Source organism: Lytechinus pictus, chromosome 7, assembly GCF_037042905.1.
Source record: "Lytechinus pictus isolate F3 Inbred chromosome 7, Lp3.0, whole genome shotgun sequence".
Lineage (NCBI taxonomy): Eukaryota > Metazoa > Echinodermata > Echinoidea > Temnopleuroida > Toxopneustidae > Lytechinus > Lytechinus pictus.
Window position 1 is genome coordinate 41,600,281 of NC_087251.1, and position 14,669 is coordinate 41,614,949.

Sequence of the window (14,669 nt, forward strand, 5' to 3'; positions counted from 1 at the left end):
AGTGTTTTTTATCCTTTCCTATTATTATTTTATCCCAGAGTGGTATCTTGGTTGCCTGCTGTATGTATGTGTGTGTGAATAATCTTAAAGCATATAAATATATATATTTTTTCTATTACTTTCTTAGCCAATAAATCAATCCTGACATTTCCATGCTATTCCAATATTTATGATTTAATTTTTGCCTCTCTCTGTTTCTTTTCCTTTCTCTTGCTCTCTCTTGCTCTATAGATCTCTCTATTTTGCTTTCTCTCTTTTCTCTTTCTTCCTTTCTTCTCTCTTTTGTTTTTTCCTCCCTTTATCTTTATCTTGTTAAAGAAGAGGATGATTTTGATTCAAACCGAAATGAATAGTACAAAATATATAATTATTTGTTATCATATAAATATGTTGAATCATACTGATATAACCCATAATGTTAAAGTTATATCATTGAGTTATTGCCTTGAACTGTGATATCAATGATATAAAATGTTCAAACACTTTATTAGTGAATGTCTGAAATATTAATTCTCTCTGTTTGATTAAGCAGGAGGAAGAGAAGCGGAAAGAAGAGTTGAAAATAAGAGCCAGAAAATTGATAGCAGAAGCCCGCGGTAGCATTAATAAACCTCAAATAGAAGGGATTGATGAAATGACTGAAGCCGTCAAGGAACAAGCTACAATAGGTAAGATACCCCCCCCCCTTTTTCATTTACTTTCATTTGCTTTATACGCTATGCACTTATCATCTAAATATTATTTTGTGCAAACCAAATTTATTTATATGATATGGATAGTGGCTTTATTCAAAATTTAATTTAATTTTCTCCTTGTTGAACACATTTCTTTTTATTTGTATAGTATTATTCTTAATTCCAGAAACCATAAAAATATATGAATGGAAGGAAATACTGTCAACAACAAACAGGGTACTACATATCTTTTTAGAAGCACTTGCCCAGTCGGGCAAGTAAATTTTTTGATGGTTGAAATATACTTGCCCAAAAATCTATTTCACTTGCCCAAAAAAATCCTTGAAAAAAAATAGTTTTACCTCTTCAAAAGAAAGTTTTGCGGTTTAATAAACCATTGACCTTTTCTCTCTTTTGACATGAACTGATCTACCTTGTTATTGCATTTCTTTTTCCAAAGTGATTTTATCTTGCCTGCCATGACCAAAATTAGGGTCAATATCATATCATATATCCTAATTTTGGTCATTCTACTGTGAAAATTTCGCTTGCCCAATTCAGGCAAGTAGTTTTGGTCTTTACTTCAAAACACTTGCCAGACTCTAACTTTTACTTGCCCTGGGCAAGTGCTTGTGTAGCACCCTGACAACAAATAGAACATCAATGTCAGCCTCAAAATATACTACTTTTATGTATTTATATCTCACGCTTGAAAACTTAAATTCATAGATTAAATCTGGGGAAAATAGAGTTATCCTGTAATGAAGGAAGTTACTATCACCAAAAAGAAATTGAAAATGAGAATAGTTTGGTGGAAGTGAAGCACTACAATTAGGCAAACAAACAAAAATATTTACTATTGTGTTATATATAAATGATCACTTGATTGTGAAGGTGAAATGATTCTGGAATATTTGGGGTTTTTTCACATTAGCTTGTATATCTCAAGAAATTTTGAAATAAAATTAAGGTAGAATTAAGATATTTTTTCAGAAAAATCTTACTGAATTAGTGATATTTTCTAGCATTTGTAAGCTTCAACACCCTCTTTTGGGCAGTTTTAAAGTCAATTTGAACATTCTAAAAATGACCATAGTATCAAGAATTCTAGCATAATTCTCTTGTGAAAACTTGGAACACGAATGAAGACTACATGCATGTGAAGGATTTTGTCAATGGGGTGAATTGCTATAGAGTGAAGAGCCTCCCCTGGGGATTTGAATTGCATGGAGTGTGCTAGAAAAGTAGTTCTAACTGCCACTTTACAATAGTGGAGCTTCACATAACCAGCATTAGCCTCTCAAAATCGTACAAATCTTATCAGATTTACTGGGGAGAATAGATTAATTCTCTTTGAAGAGAGAGATACATTGTTGGATTTCTACATTCCAACAAGATTTCTTCCTTCATTCACAAAATAGGACATAAACTTATAGTGGAAGAAGGAAGAATAAGATGAGGAGAAAAGAACAGAGACTATACAGTGTTATCCGCACTTTCAGATGTTGAATTTTCGTACCTTTTTCTTTTGTTTGCTTGGCGTTGCTGGGGAGTTGTACAAGCTACTTATATGGGGTTTTTTTTTTTGGCCTTACAAAAGAGTAAAAGGTGGACCAGGTAGTGGATATGAATGGAGATTAGTTGGACTAGTGAGTTGAGAAGCTCCCGTAGTACTATCCCCGATTCCCAGGTCATTCCGTTTATTTCATGTTTCACGCAAGATGTATAGAATATTCCCATGGGATATGAGACAAGGTGTCTTGAAAAATCACTACCTGTTAAAATTCCCATTTATGTTTTATCTTGTATGAATTTATCATGTCTCCTCCCCCTTTCTTTTATTTTAAAAAAGAGATAATTATGTATTTTTTCAAATAAAGAATGCAGAGAGAAAATATGACAATGTTTAAAATCATTTTTGGGGGATGGGTCAATTACACGATTATTTACATTATATTTATATATTGTATATACATGCCTGATCTATTCCCCATAAATTTAAAAAGTGTACTAATGGAGCATTCTAAATGAAATGCTGCACTTTGGTAGTTGATGAATGATAGAAAAAAATCATCATTGACACAACTTTTCATGTGTATAATGCAGCTTTTAATTCTGAAGATATGTTAATTAATTTTTTTTTGGGGGGGGGGTAGTATTCATATTTTGTCAGTACATGTATATAAACATTACTCTGTCAGATATTTTATAAGAACTTTTTTTTTATAAAGTGAGATTCAATTCTTCTATTTTACACTAGTTGCTCTATTTCATTGCATGTCATCTCAGATTTTATCTACACATGACACTCCATAACTATTTATTAACGAGTGTGATTATAGTTTATTTGATTTCATGAATAGATAGATTTTAATTTGAATTTTTCATTCTATGTTTGCTCTATTTGATCAATATAATATTTACTCATGTCAGTTTGAATTCATGTTTATTTTGTTTTCATGTTATGCTGACACTATTATTAACTTAATATTAAACTCATAAGTTGTTTTTCACTCAACCTTCTAGAAGTCTTTTCTAATCTATTCATATATCTCTTTATTTTCTTTATTTTTCAACTCTTTGATTTTGTTTATTTTTTGTTGTTTTGATGAAATCAATTTGGACCTTTCTGTTATCCCTATGCCCTGCTTGCCTTAGGTCTTGGTTACAACTTTTATCAATATGGTGGTCAGTGTGGTAAGAGATATTTATTAACATGGCATGTGCTCATATATATTTTTTTGGTTCATATTTGCTTCAGCATTTATCAATTATCAGTTATGTCAGTGTAGCGTATTCACTAAAGCCCTTGTGCAGAATCCTGTCACGCTGTGATCATTATGGAAAGCAGTATATATATATATAGTCCCGCAACATAGTCTGTCAGAATGATAATTCTAGAAATTAATTATAAGTGGTCATTAGCTAGCATGGATTGATTGGGAGTATTAACCTATAAAGTGCCTTTGTCACGTAATGTTGCAAAGAGAATGCCCTTTTTTTCTATGATTATCGAACAAAAAAAATATGTGTAGGGATAAAATTGTATCGAACTTAAGAGGATCATTCTACACATGGTATTCAAAATATGCTACCAAACAATTTTTGGTGGGAAATTGCAGATTTTGGTGCCAAATCGGTACAAGTAACAAAACAATTGGTGGAAAGCATTTCCATTGTTATAGCTTACCAAAAAAAGAAAAAAATATTTCAAACTTGAATCAATTCCTTTGTCATCATTTTATTAATTTCTTATGCATTGCACTTCTTTATTTCTAGATATTATATTGTTTTATGACTAGGTGTTCCTGGATTTAATTTTGATCGATTTGAAATGAGAAAATGCTATTCAAGTGGCTGAAGATGTCAAATAAGCAGTGTTTAGTAGTAGCTTGTGAAAAATCAATATTTTCCATATGTCTCCAGTCCACACAAATTACATGCTGTTAGTTTTAGCCCTACTAACAAATTTTGTTGGTTCAGGGTTAAATATCACCTTCATGAATGCAGTTTAATCTTTGGCACATACGTCATTGCATACATGTACAAAGAAAGTTGCCAAAAGTAACTTGTGTATGTCATTTGGTGATAAAAAAGGGAAAGTTTATCAGAGGAAATGCAAGTTAAATATAACAAAGGATAAATCTTGGTTGTAATATCATTAAACATGGTTGTAATATCAGTAAACTTGATTTCAGAATGCTAATTTACCTAAACAGACTTATAACAGAGATATGATGATCAGATAATCAACCAATAGAAGTTGAATTAATGTTGAAAGTTGAATGATTTTTTTTTTTTTGGGGGGGGGATAGTCTGTTTACTCATTTTAGGCATTGATTTTTTGTACAATTTGTAGTAGTATAAATATTCAAATATTTTCTCTAATTAATTTGTAAGAATTGAAATTAAAATGTACTGTACATTTCAAATCTAGCATTGCCATTCTAAAAACTTTTGACTGAGCCTCATTATAATAGAGAGTCACTGTTTAAAATCTTTACAAAAATATGTATATATAGTTTAATTCCATATGGTACCTGTACCTGAGTGAGAAAACATACTGTGAATATTCATTTTGGTTTTCTTCAGTTATATTTCTATTCATTTTGTGTAGATGACTAGAGAACATTTACATTCTGTATATGTTTCATATTTGAGGTCCCGTTAAGAAATTATTTTGTAGCCATATTATACCTGAATTCTAGGCATTGTATCCCCCAAAAGACTATACTCTTTTCATACCATAGGAGACAAGGGGGCTGATTCCGTACCTAAGAATCATCGCGGAAAGTTGACTTGCATCATGAAAATATGTAATAACTCTGCAAATGCTCATCTGATTATTTAAAGAATACTTCAAAAATATGTGCAAGATCTGAAACAAAACAGTTGTGATGTTTGGAGGGAAAAAATTGATGTAAAGTTATGTTAGAAAAATCAGCCCTCCCCACCCCCTTCACATTTATCTCTTTGAGTCCTGTCGTTTTAGGGTTGAATTCAAACTATATATATGTACACCCTACAGAATGATTATGTAGATTAATTACCATTAAAAAATCAAGTATATATCCCCTCCGCCTCTCTTTCACGATATGACGCAAATGTATGAATCCATGATCAAGTTTATTCTCCATGTTAGCCTGTAAACCAACACTCTTTCATCATGACATTTCCCTAATGTCATTTGTTCTTCAAATTGAGAAAAATGAATTTACATACCCTAGTGCTAGCTCAAAATCTTCTTGTATTTATATTTCAAATGTGTGTATCATATTTTATAAACCATGACTACAGAATCATGGTGGTTATTGTTGTGGGGGGATATTGCATAACAGATTTTTTAGTTCTGCCTGAATAATAAACTCTGTTCACTGTGTATTTTTTTTTTCCATTATATCAAATGAGATAAATGACACAAAACATTTATGAGGGGTTTATTTTTCTTGATTTTATTGCACTTTTATTCACTTTGTACCTAGAAGTGTTAATTTCTGTGGGTTTTTGTGAAATTAATGAGAAAAAATAAAACCACTCTTAAATTAATGTATTTTCATATGAATATCAAGTGGTTTATTTATAAATTCAAAACTACCCTACATTATGTGTATGTGTATTCAACTTTAAGCTTTTTATGGGTTTGCCATTGAACATTCATATAAAGAGAAAAAAGGAAAACATAGAAATAAAATCATTCTTTATATCTGAGATATCCATAATTTTCTCGAAAATATCATTTCATAGACATGAGACTATTTTTAAAGAGTTTGTACATAAATTAGACAAAGCCCTGCATGTAATAATCAAGGCTGATTGAAGATCCCCGTTTTGTAATTGCATGCCTCTATCCACAAATAGCAGGTATTTAAGTCCATTTGTACTAATAAATTCCAGTTATTTACGTAATCCACTTATTCATTGATTAAGATCTAATATCATGAATATTCATGCATATATATGTTGTTTGTAATAATACTTGAATCTAACATGAGTAAATTATGTGTATGGTACAAAGAAAGTGTTTCTCCAGATCTGGACTTTTCATTTTTGTCGAAATCATGTGTGTTCCCTATTTTTGTATTAAGTGCACTAATATGATAAAAGAGTTTAAACACTGATCAGTGCATGACATGTTACCCTTGCTCCTTTTTTCTCTCTCTCTTTTCTACCTTTTTCTTATCTCTATGCATACCCCCCCTTTTTTTCTCTCTCTCTCTGTCTCTCTCCCTGTCTTTCTAATTTTTTTCTCTCTTTCTCTCTCTCTCATTCAATAAGTATTCTTGCTCTTCATAGAAATTTTTTCTGCCACTTCTATTCTCCATCTTCCATTATTTCTTCTAGTATATCTTCTTACATGTATCTCTCTTTATATTATTTTCCCTCACTCTGTATTGAGCGGTCTTTCCCTTTGTGCCCCTTTCTACTTTTCCTTTACACTTCTTTTATGGTGATGGTGCAATATTACTTCATTTAAATTCTATTACAGCTTAGCTGCAAGTTTGATATTGATATTTTTTCATCAGACTGGCATTACCTGACACTTATTTCACCTTATTTAGTTCTTGTTTATTTATTGCCCGAGCACACCTAGATTATGATTCACATTATTCCTCCAGTCCCCAGATTTCTTTCTAATGACTTGTCTCGATATTATGTGCATTCTAGATATTCTCTGTAGTAGTTTCACGTAACTAATGAGATTTTTTTCCCTGCAGATGTTAGTGAGCAAAAACTTAAGAAGTGAAAAAGTGTATTTTTTTCCTTGGCATGGATATGATTTTTCTTTTAACATTTTGTCTAAAATATTTTTTCTTCTGAAATTTGTTTGAAATTGAATATGAGATGCACAAATTTCCAGTTAAAGGAGGAAGTATTATTTGGTTGCTGCTAATGTGTGCATGACCCAATGGTGATAGAAAAAAGTACATGTCACTGTGAAATTTTAATTTCCTTCAATAAATGATACTTCTTCTGTGATACATGGTGGATGTTTTACATGAATTAGTTATAGAGATGAAATAGTAAATTTCATTTGTTGGTTGTTTCTGGGCTGATATAGAGGGCTGCATTCATTCTTGCATTAACTTCATTTGGAGCTTGAATGGAATATTTAACATAATTTTTTATTATCAAATTAGATAAGTTTATAGAGTTGTAAACAGATAGCTTTATTTATACTGTACTTTCTATCATTGCTCTGGGACATTAGATAACAAAGAGAACAACCAAATTTTTTAAATGTTTTCTCAAGCAGGAAATCTAATTGAAGATACTTAATTTCATGTAAAGCCAAGTAAGAGAAGGTCATATAGCTTGTATACAAATATAAAGAAAGAGAAGGTCATTGAAATCATTTTCTTTCTCAGATGGTAATTGGTAATTACGATTCATAAAAATATTCTAAAGTTGAAAAGTTACCATTTTCTTTATGATATTAAACAATACCTGGCCAAATTTGTTTCGTGTATCCTTCATACTGAAGTATTTTATAACTCATCAACTTATTTTATCTCTTTTCCGATGTTATGATGACAAATGATGTCATTTTGTCCGGTATCACATCCATGATGTGTGTATCAAATACGTACACGTAGCTATGATTGGGAGTGTTTCCAATGATATTCCTATCCAGCTATGATGTATGATATTCCTGTCACTCCCTTAGGTGAGAAGGCAGGAACAGATGGACAGCCACTGGCCAGCCCTGACCAACCCTCACCGGTCAGCCCCGATGATAATCAAATCACCAAGGGGTTGACCAAGGGTATAGCGGTCAAGACACCACTCCAATCCTTCACCAATCTCGTCCAGCCGGTACAGAGAAAAGGTTAGAGTTTTATGAGGGTCGGAATAGGTGGTTTCAGACCGCCTCGAAGTTCGTCAGTTCCAGGTATTTTTTGATCGGAAAATTTACCCCGATCAGAAAGTACCAGGTAATATTGGCAATGTAAAAGCAAATTATGCGTAATCTCCCCGAAAGAAAAAACCCACTAAATAGTAGGTACTTGTCAAAATTACGAGAACTTTCGCGGAGATTTTCCCAAAGTCGCAGGTATTTTGGCAATGTGAAAGCAATTTACGGGAACTTTTAGCCTAGCGTGTAGTTGGGTGCAGGCGCCTTGGGTGGCTGCTGAGCTAGTGATTTTGAATCTCGCGCCTCGCTTATCAGATCATACTGTGCATGCTCGTAACTTCAGGAACTTATTCCGAAGGGTATGTTTTGGGGCGGTGTGAATGCAGGAATAATTAATGGGTATATTTTAGCCTAAACAAGTTCTCGTAATTTAACAGGGATTCTCATGATCGAGGCGGTTTGAAACCACCTTATGTGGATGGTTATCATTGACTGGACACATTGATCCAGATGGGCTGGTGGTATATTGATGTGAGAGAATGATGTTATCTTGGCCAATATAATAAGATGAAAATGGACTTTTAATGAGAGATAATCCTCATTAAGGATTTTTTCCAACTCTTGTGAACATTGGTACAAATAATGCCTAAAGCATCTCCATACTTTATTGAAGGATAAAAAGCAGTGTTGACCAAAAAAAATTGCTCAAGGGCACAGGTGCCATGGCAGGGATTGAACCCTAGACTCCCATGTATCTAGTCAGGTGCTTTAGACCCCCGACCACTGCACCTTCACCAGGAGGAAATATTTCAGTCGTAATCAGAGTTATGATGTCCAGACTTTCATTTTGTGTAACTTACACAATCTTTTTCTTTAACAATTTGACAGGTATTAACCTGTCAAATTAATCTTAAAAAGAAGCACTGGGAGAAATCACATATCTTTGGGGTGGGTTCATGTATTCCGAAAGGCTACCATGATTTTATTTATAGGCAATTCGGTAGACCTTTTGTCTTATTGAGTTTAATGTATTTTGGGAAAGTGCACACCATTCGTGAGGTGTATAAATTGACTGAAAGTTGAAATATCATCTCTAAGGCTGTCAAGCTTCTACCTGTCCAATAATTATATCCTGTTTGTTAGTCAAGAGAGGTAAGTTTTTCCTTCTCTTATTTTTTTTTTAGCCAAGACTCCAGATGACTCGTCAGATGAGGCCAGGACACCGGATGGACAGACCAAAGAAGAAATCAAAGATTCAGAAGAGAAAGATCAACAAGTGGAGAAGAGTAAAGAAGGAACAGAAGATCTCATGGATGAAGTAAGATTTTTTTTTTCAACCCTCATCAAATTATCTCCACAAGCTTGATTGTAAGGATTTGTATTTCTAGATATAGATATCTTTTCAAATCTGTTGTTAGAAAAGAATCACAAGTCATTTCACCGGTGCTATTATTGTGAAATGTAAATGACATGTTTCAATTAATTCATTTTTCTTTTTTTTATTGTTTTATAGATGTTGTTGTTTTTGTATTGTCTTATAGATGTTGTTAGTGTTACAGTGAAAACCAAGTCATTGACTACTGACTCCTCCCTATTCTCATAGGCTTGACACTGGGATTTCTTAGTTCCGTTGTCAATGGGTTAAGCCAATATTTATTGTGGCTTTGATTAGTCAGGTCATATGAATTTCTACTGGTTAGCATTTCACAAAGCATATCGTTGGTGATTTTCACTGACATTTGAGCCAATCAGATGCAATAATATCAGTAGCTTATAACAGTTTTCAGTGAAAGTAATTATTTCCTTCATGAAACACCCACTTGGGGAAAGTATTGCCAGTGGATTTCACTGACAGATAATCTCTCAGCCAATCAGATACAAGGATTTCAGTAGCTTATAACAGTGAAAATCACTAACTAGTTACTTCATGAAATGCTCGCATTTTTCATATCAAACCCACAGGATCTTCAAGAGACGAGTGAATACATCCTCGGTGAATACTCTGCTCTGGATCGGGAACAGAAGCAGATCGACGAGAGGGCGGCATTCGTCGAGAAAGCTCTTCGACAGGCCATGGAGGAAGGTAGGTCCACACAAATCATAATCATTTATCACTTTGCTCAATGACACCATACTACTGGAAATGCCATAGCAAGTTCTGACTAATGTGCTACTAATGGGTAGTTTATGTGTAATATTCCTTTCCCTGCAAAATCAGAGAGAGAGAGAGAGAGAAAAAAAAAATCAGATTTTGGCCTTTTATAGTCCAATAGTGACTGTTTGTATAATGACTCATCCAAAACTGGAATTCTTTTACCTGTTCATTTTCTCTGGTCAAGGACAATACCTTGATTGTAACAAAAATATTTTTTTTTGTTTTGTTATATGAAAAAAAAAATGGGAAGAATCCATTTCATGATTTATTTTGAAATGTAAGAAAAAAAACTCAAAAAGATTTTTTCAGGTTTAATTGGAGGTTTGGTGAATTCTGAGTGTGCATGTGTACACTGGTCAGGTCAAGCCTCTTTGTATTGTTCGACCAGAAGCCATCGGCAACCATCAAACCTTCATCCTTTTCATAGAATCGGCGAGGGGTAGAGAAAGACCAATGAAAGAACCCAGGCATTGCCTCAATGGCCTTAAGAGAAGGGCCTTGTATTGCCCTATTACAGCTACCCTCATTCACTATACTCCTCTACGGGGCCAATTACAGCAATCAACCCGGCTAACGTCTCGGTCGGCCTTTCTCTGTCACAAACTCCCGTCCACTTTGCCTCAAAACGGTTAATCCAGCAATTTGCGATGATAAATGCAGGATGATTACATACACCCATAATTGGCGCGTCTAGTAAGGTATAATTCGGTATTCATGTATCTTGTCAAAATGCACAAATTGCTGAAGATTTCAGATGTCAAACTCTTCTGGTTGAAACCATTGGAGGTGGAACATGACGTGGACATTTTGGTGTACAATCCAGTGCATTCTTGGTCCTCCTGGGACCACTATGACTTCATCTCTAACAGTCTTCCCAACGCCTCGGGCCCAATGTTAAATGTTTCCATTGATGTACTTACATAAAGGGTCTATCTCTTGTGTGGAGTTTACTCCCGTGTGCTTTTGGATTCATTCTTTTTAAGGATAGGCAGTAGACTGTATCCATTGTACAAGGGGATTTCCTTGCCTTTGAAAGCCAGGTTCCCCAGGTGTTGATATTTACAGGGTCATTTATATATATATATATATATATATATATATATATATATAGTAATGGATGTCATTGAGAAAGCCATGTGATTGACATACAACATTTGTAGAATATGCATGTATTTATGGAATTGAATAAATACATAATTGAATTTAAATTAAATTAGATGAATTGAATTTAAATTAACTGAATCAAAGTTAATAGAATTGAATTGAATGTTTCCTCACGAGAAGTACCTGCATCAATCAGTTGTAATCATTCAAATTTTGAGTGTATGTTTCTTGGTTCAATGATAGAGATAATGTTCAATGAAAAAAAAAAGAAATGTGTAGTGTTACAATATCTGATAGAAGGAACGCAAATGAGCTTATGGAAAGGATGGGCTTGGAAGAAACTGTTGTGGAAGTGGTATAGAGAAGTGGTATGAGATGGATGGGGCATATAATGAGGAGGGAAGGTGATGAACTTGTGGGGAAAAAAAAACATTGGATCGGGAAGTTGACGGCATCAGAGGAGAGGGAAGTTCAAAAATCTCATGGATAGATATGGTGGAGAAGGAAAGCAGTAAGGTTGGTCTGAATGAGGAGGATGCTTAAGACAGAAAGAAATTAGAGGGAGCGGCATAATAGCGCAAGAGTCAGTGACCCTTCATAAATGGGAAAATGCTTACTGAAATAAAAGATGATGATGGTAATAATCATTATACTGATGATGATGATTATGGTGATGATGATGATGGTGATGATGATGGTGATGATGATGATGACATAATAAAAACATATTTTATTAAATTCCAATTTACAAAGTTTAGGCAAACCTGCTTTATTAGATCCACCTGCATGATAGAGACCACAAGTTTGGCTTCCCCTCGATCAGAATTCTACATTAAAACGTGTCCATAGAACCACTCTTCTTGTCTCCCTTTAGATGATCTTTATATACAGTTTTCATTGTAGCATCATATCTTAAGTGCCAACTCTCCCTTTATTAGTAGTAAACTTATCTTTTTAAAAGTACCAATTTCTGTGATATCAAGGTTTATTTTGAGGTGCTCAATGGGTGAAGATCTATTGCTTATTATTTGAAAAGTTTTCTAACCCTATCACATGATGTTATTGCAATGTTGTCTATGTCGGAATGGAATAAACGAAAAAGAACCTCATAATTATGTCATAGACCCTTTTTTTTTATGACCAGATTATTAACCTACCATACAAAGGTTTACCGCTTTGACAAAAAAAATTACATGTATTTCATTACAAACTTTACAAAGAAATATATGTTTAATACCAGATTATAGTTGTCACCAGCTGAAATTGCCTATCACTATGTTAAGTGTTCTAACCTTGAGAAAGTCATCACTACGCAAAAAGGAGAGTCAAAAATCAACTCTGTGTGTATATTTCATACGTAAATGTACCTTCGCTTGAATTATCTGAATTACTCTAGCATTATACACGGAATGTTTATACAGGTCATTGTTAGTTTTTTAGTAGTTCATACAAAGGGTTGCTTCAGTTTGGGTTATTCATGGTTTTTGTGGCAAGATACGGATTACAGATTTTTTAAAGAACTTCTTGCAGACTTAATTTTTTTTTGGGGGGGTGGTTAATGAATATGATTGAAGCTTGATATGTAGCTTTAAATGTGACCTGTATGTGAACTATGAATGAATGTCTAGAGAGAAACTGAAAATTTCTGGGTTTTTTTCTTATATTTTTCATGAAGCGATAGGTTGGTGAATAAGAGCTTAGGAGCAATATTACTAGAATTATTTGTCAGTTTAGTAGTAATATTCACATAAAAAGTTTGGAACTTCCCTTTTGTCAAACATCTCATAGATTTATGATGTGTTTTTTCTCTATGTTTTATTTGGACAAAATCATTTTCAGGATTCAAGAACTTCTAGCTTTCTCGTTTTATTGAACATCTCTCACTGGTTCATACTGCATATTTTTTTCCTAGATTTATGGTGATAAAATTATTTTCAGGATATATCACTCATTTTTGTTTAAAAACTAATCATGAATGTAATGGTTGTTTTTCTCTAACGATGATAGGTACGGATGATGAAGCAGCTCTTATGCAGGAATGGTTTGAATTGGTCAACAAGAAAAATGCTCTCATCAGACGGCAGGAGCAGCTTAATGTCATGTGAGTTATTCCTTAAGGCTCTCCCATTATTGAACTTTAATAACTACTGAAAAATATTATACATGATACCTGTAATTATGCCACAAACCTTTTATTTTCCCTCTGTCTTCAAGGGGTAATTTTCTGTATGATCTATTCTTATGTATTTTTAGAAAATTACAAGATTCAATTGCTACAAAAATATGATTATCTTTTTCTCTTCATTTATTTGGGTTTTCAATGTTTCATTGGCATATATATGTGTAAATAATTAATAATTAACCTTGTTATCATTCCAAATGTGTATATGACCATTTCAATTAAGTTGTATCGTATATCTAGTGTAAAATGTAGGGATTGATAATTAGATGTTTACATACACTTTGCTTTAAAAAAATAATGATCTGTACAACTGAAATCATTCTAAAAAGTAATGATTATTTCTCAACCAAATAGATATTTGGGTAAGTTATGATAATATATTGACAACTTGGGTAATAAGGTTTTAGGAAATTGGGTCCTTTAGTACCATACCAACCAAGCATGTTTCAACAGAGATGTACAGTTCTTTAAATGTTACGCTCTGATGATATTTCTTATTACTTTCTTTTTGTTGATTATACAGGGAGAAAGAGCATGATCTTGAGAGGAGGTATGAAATGCTTAATCAAGAACTCAGAAAGATGATGGAAATCGGAGGTAAGCATCAAACTTGTATTAACATTTCAAGACCTGCGTCCCGTAATACAAAAGTTAACAACTTATCCCACGCTTGATTTTTACGATTGATTGTACGATGTAGTCAATGCCATCAGTTGTAGAAAAATGTTCTACGATCGTTGCTAAGCTTTGTGTTACGGGTCCCTGGGGAGCGTTGCATGAACATTTTTGTCCGACAAGTTGTCGGGTCTGAAGTCTTTCCTCGATCATGATTGGCTGAGAGGCACTGTTTCCATAGTAACTGTCGGATAAAACAGTACTTGTGGGATAAAAAATGTCTGACAAGTCCTTTCACGAAACGCTATCCTGTAATTATGGCTTTCTGAGCTCAAGAACACAAATTTTAACAATTGTGCTAAATTGCAAGAGCCAAACAGGATCATTGTTGCAAATGCATTTTATTCAAAACACTGTCCAGCAACCAATCAGAGTTGCTCTTTTATATTTGCTCTCCTTCACAAACCTCTGTGGTAGAGCGTGTAGGTCTTTGACATTCAAAGCTGCCATCCATGCCATTACGTACACTATACAGCCAGCAGTATAATTATCAAACACTCATCTTGATTAAAGGAGAATGAAAAC

The 14,669-nt window shown here is 33.5% G+C and overlaps 1 protein-coding gene across 1 annotated transcript in view; it reads left to right on the forward strand.

Annotated features, from left to right (window-relative positions):
* The window catches only part of LOC129264404 (EH domain-binding protein 1-like), a 47,350-nt gene that overhangs the window by 24,100 nt on the left and 8,581 nt on the right, over positions 1-14,669 (forward strand). The window contains exons 13-19 of the mRNA XM_064101510.1: positions 533-668; positions 3,333-3,371; positions 7,840-8,001; positions 9,213-9,346; positions 9,991-10,111; positions 13,295-13,388; positions 13,993-14,066. Of these exons, the coding sequence (XP_063957580.1) occupies positions 533-668; positions 3,333-3,371; positions 7,840-8,001; positions 9,213-9,346; positions 9,991-10,111; positions 13,295-13,388; positions 13,993-14,066 (760 nt within the window). The remainder of the gene's footprint in view (positions 1-532; positions 669-3,332; positions 3,372-7,839; positions 8,002-9,212; positions 9,347-9,990; positions 10,112-13,294; positions 13,389-13,992; positions 14,067-14,669) is intronic.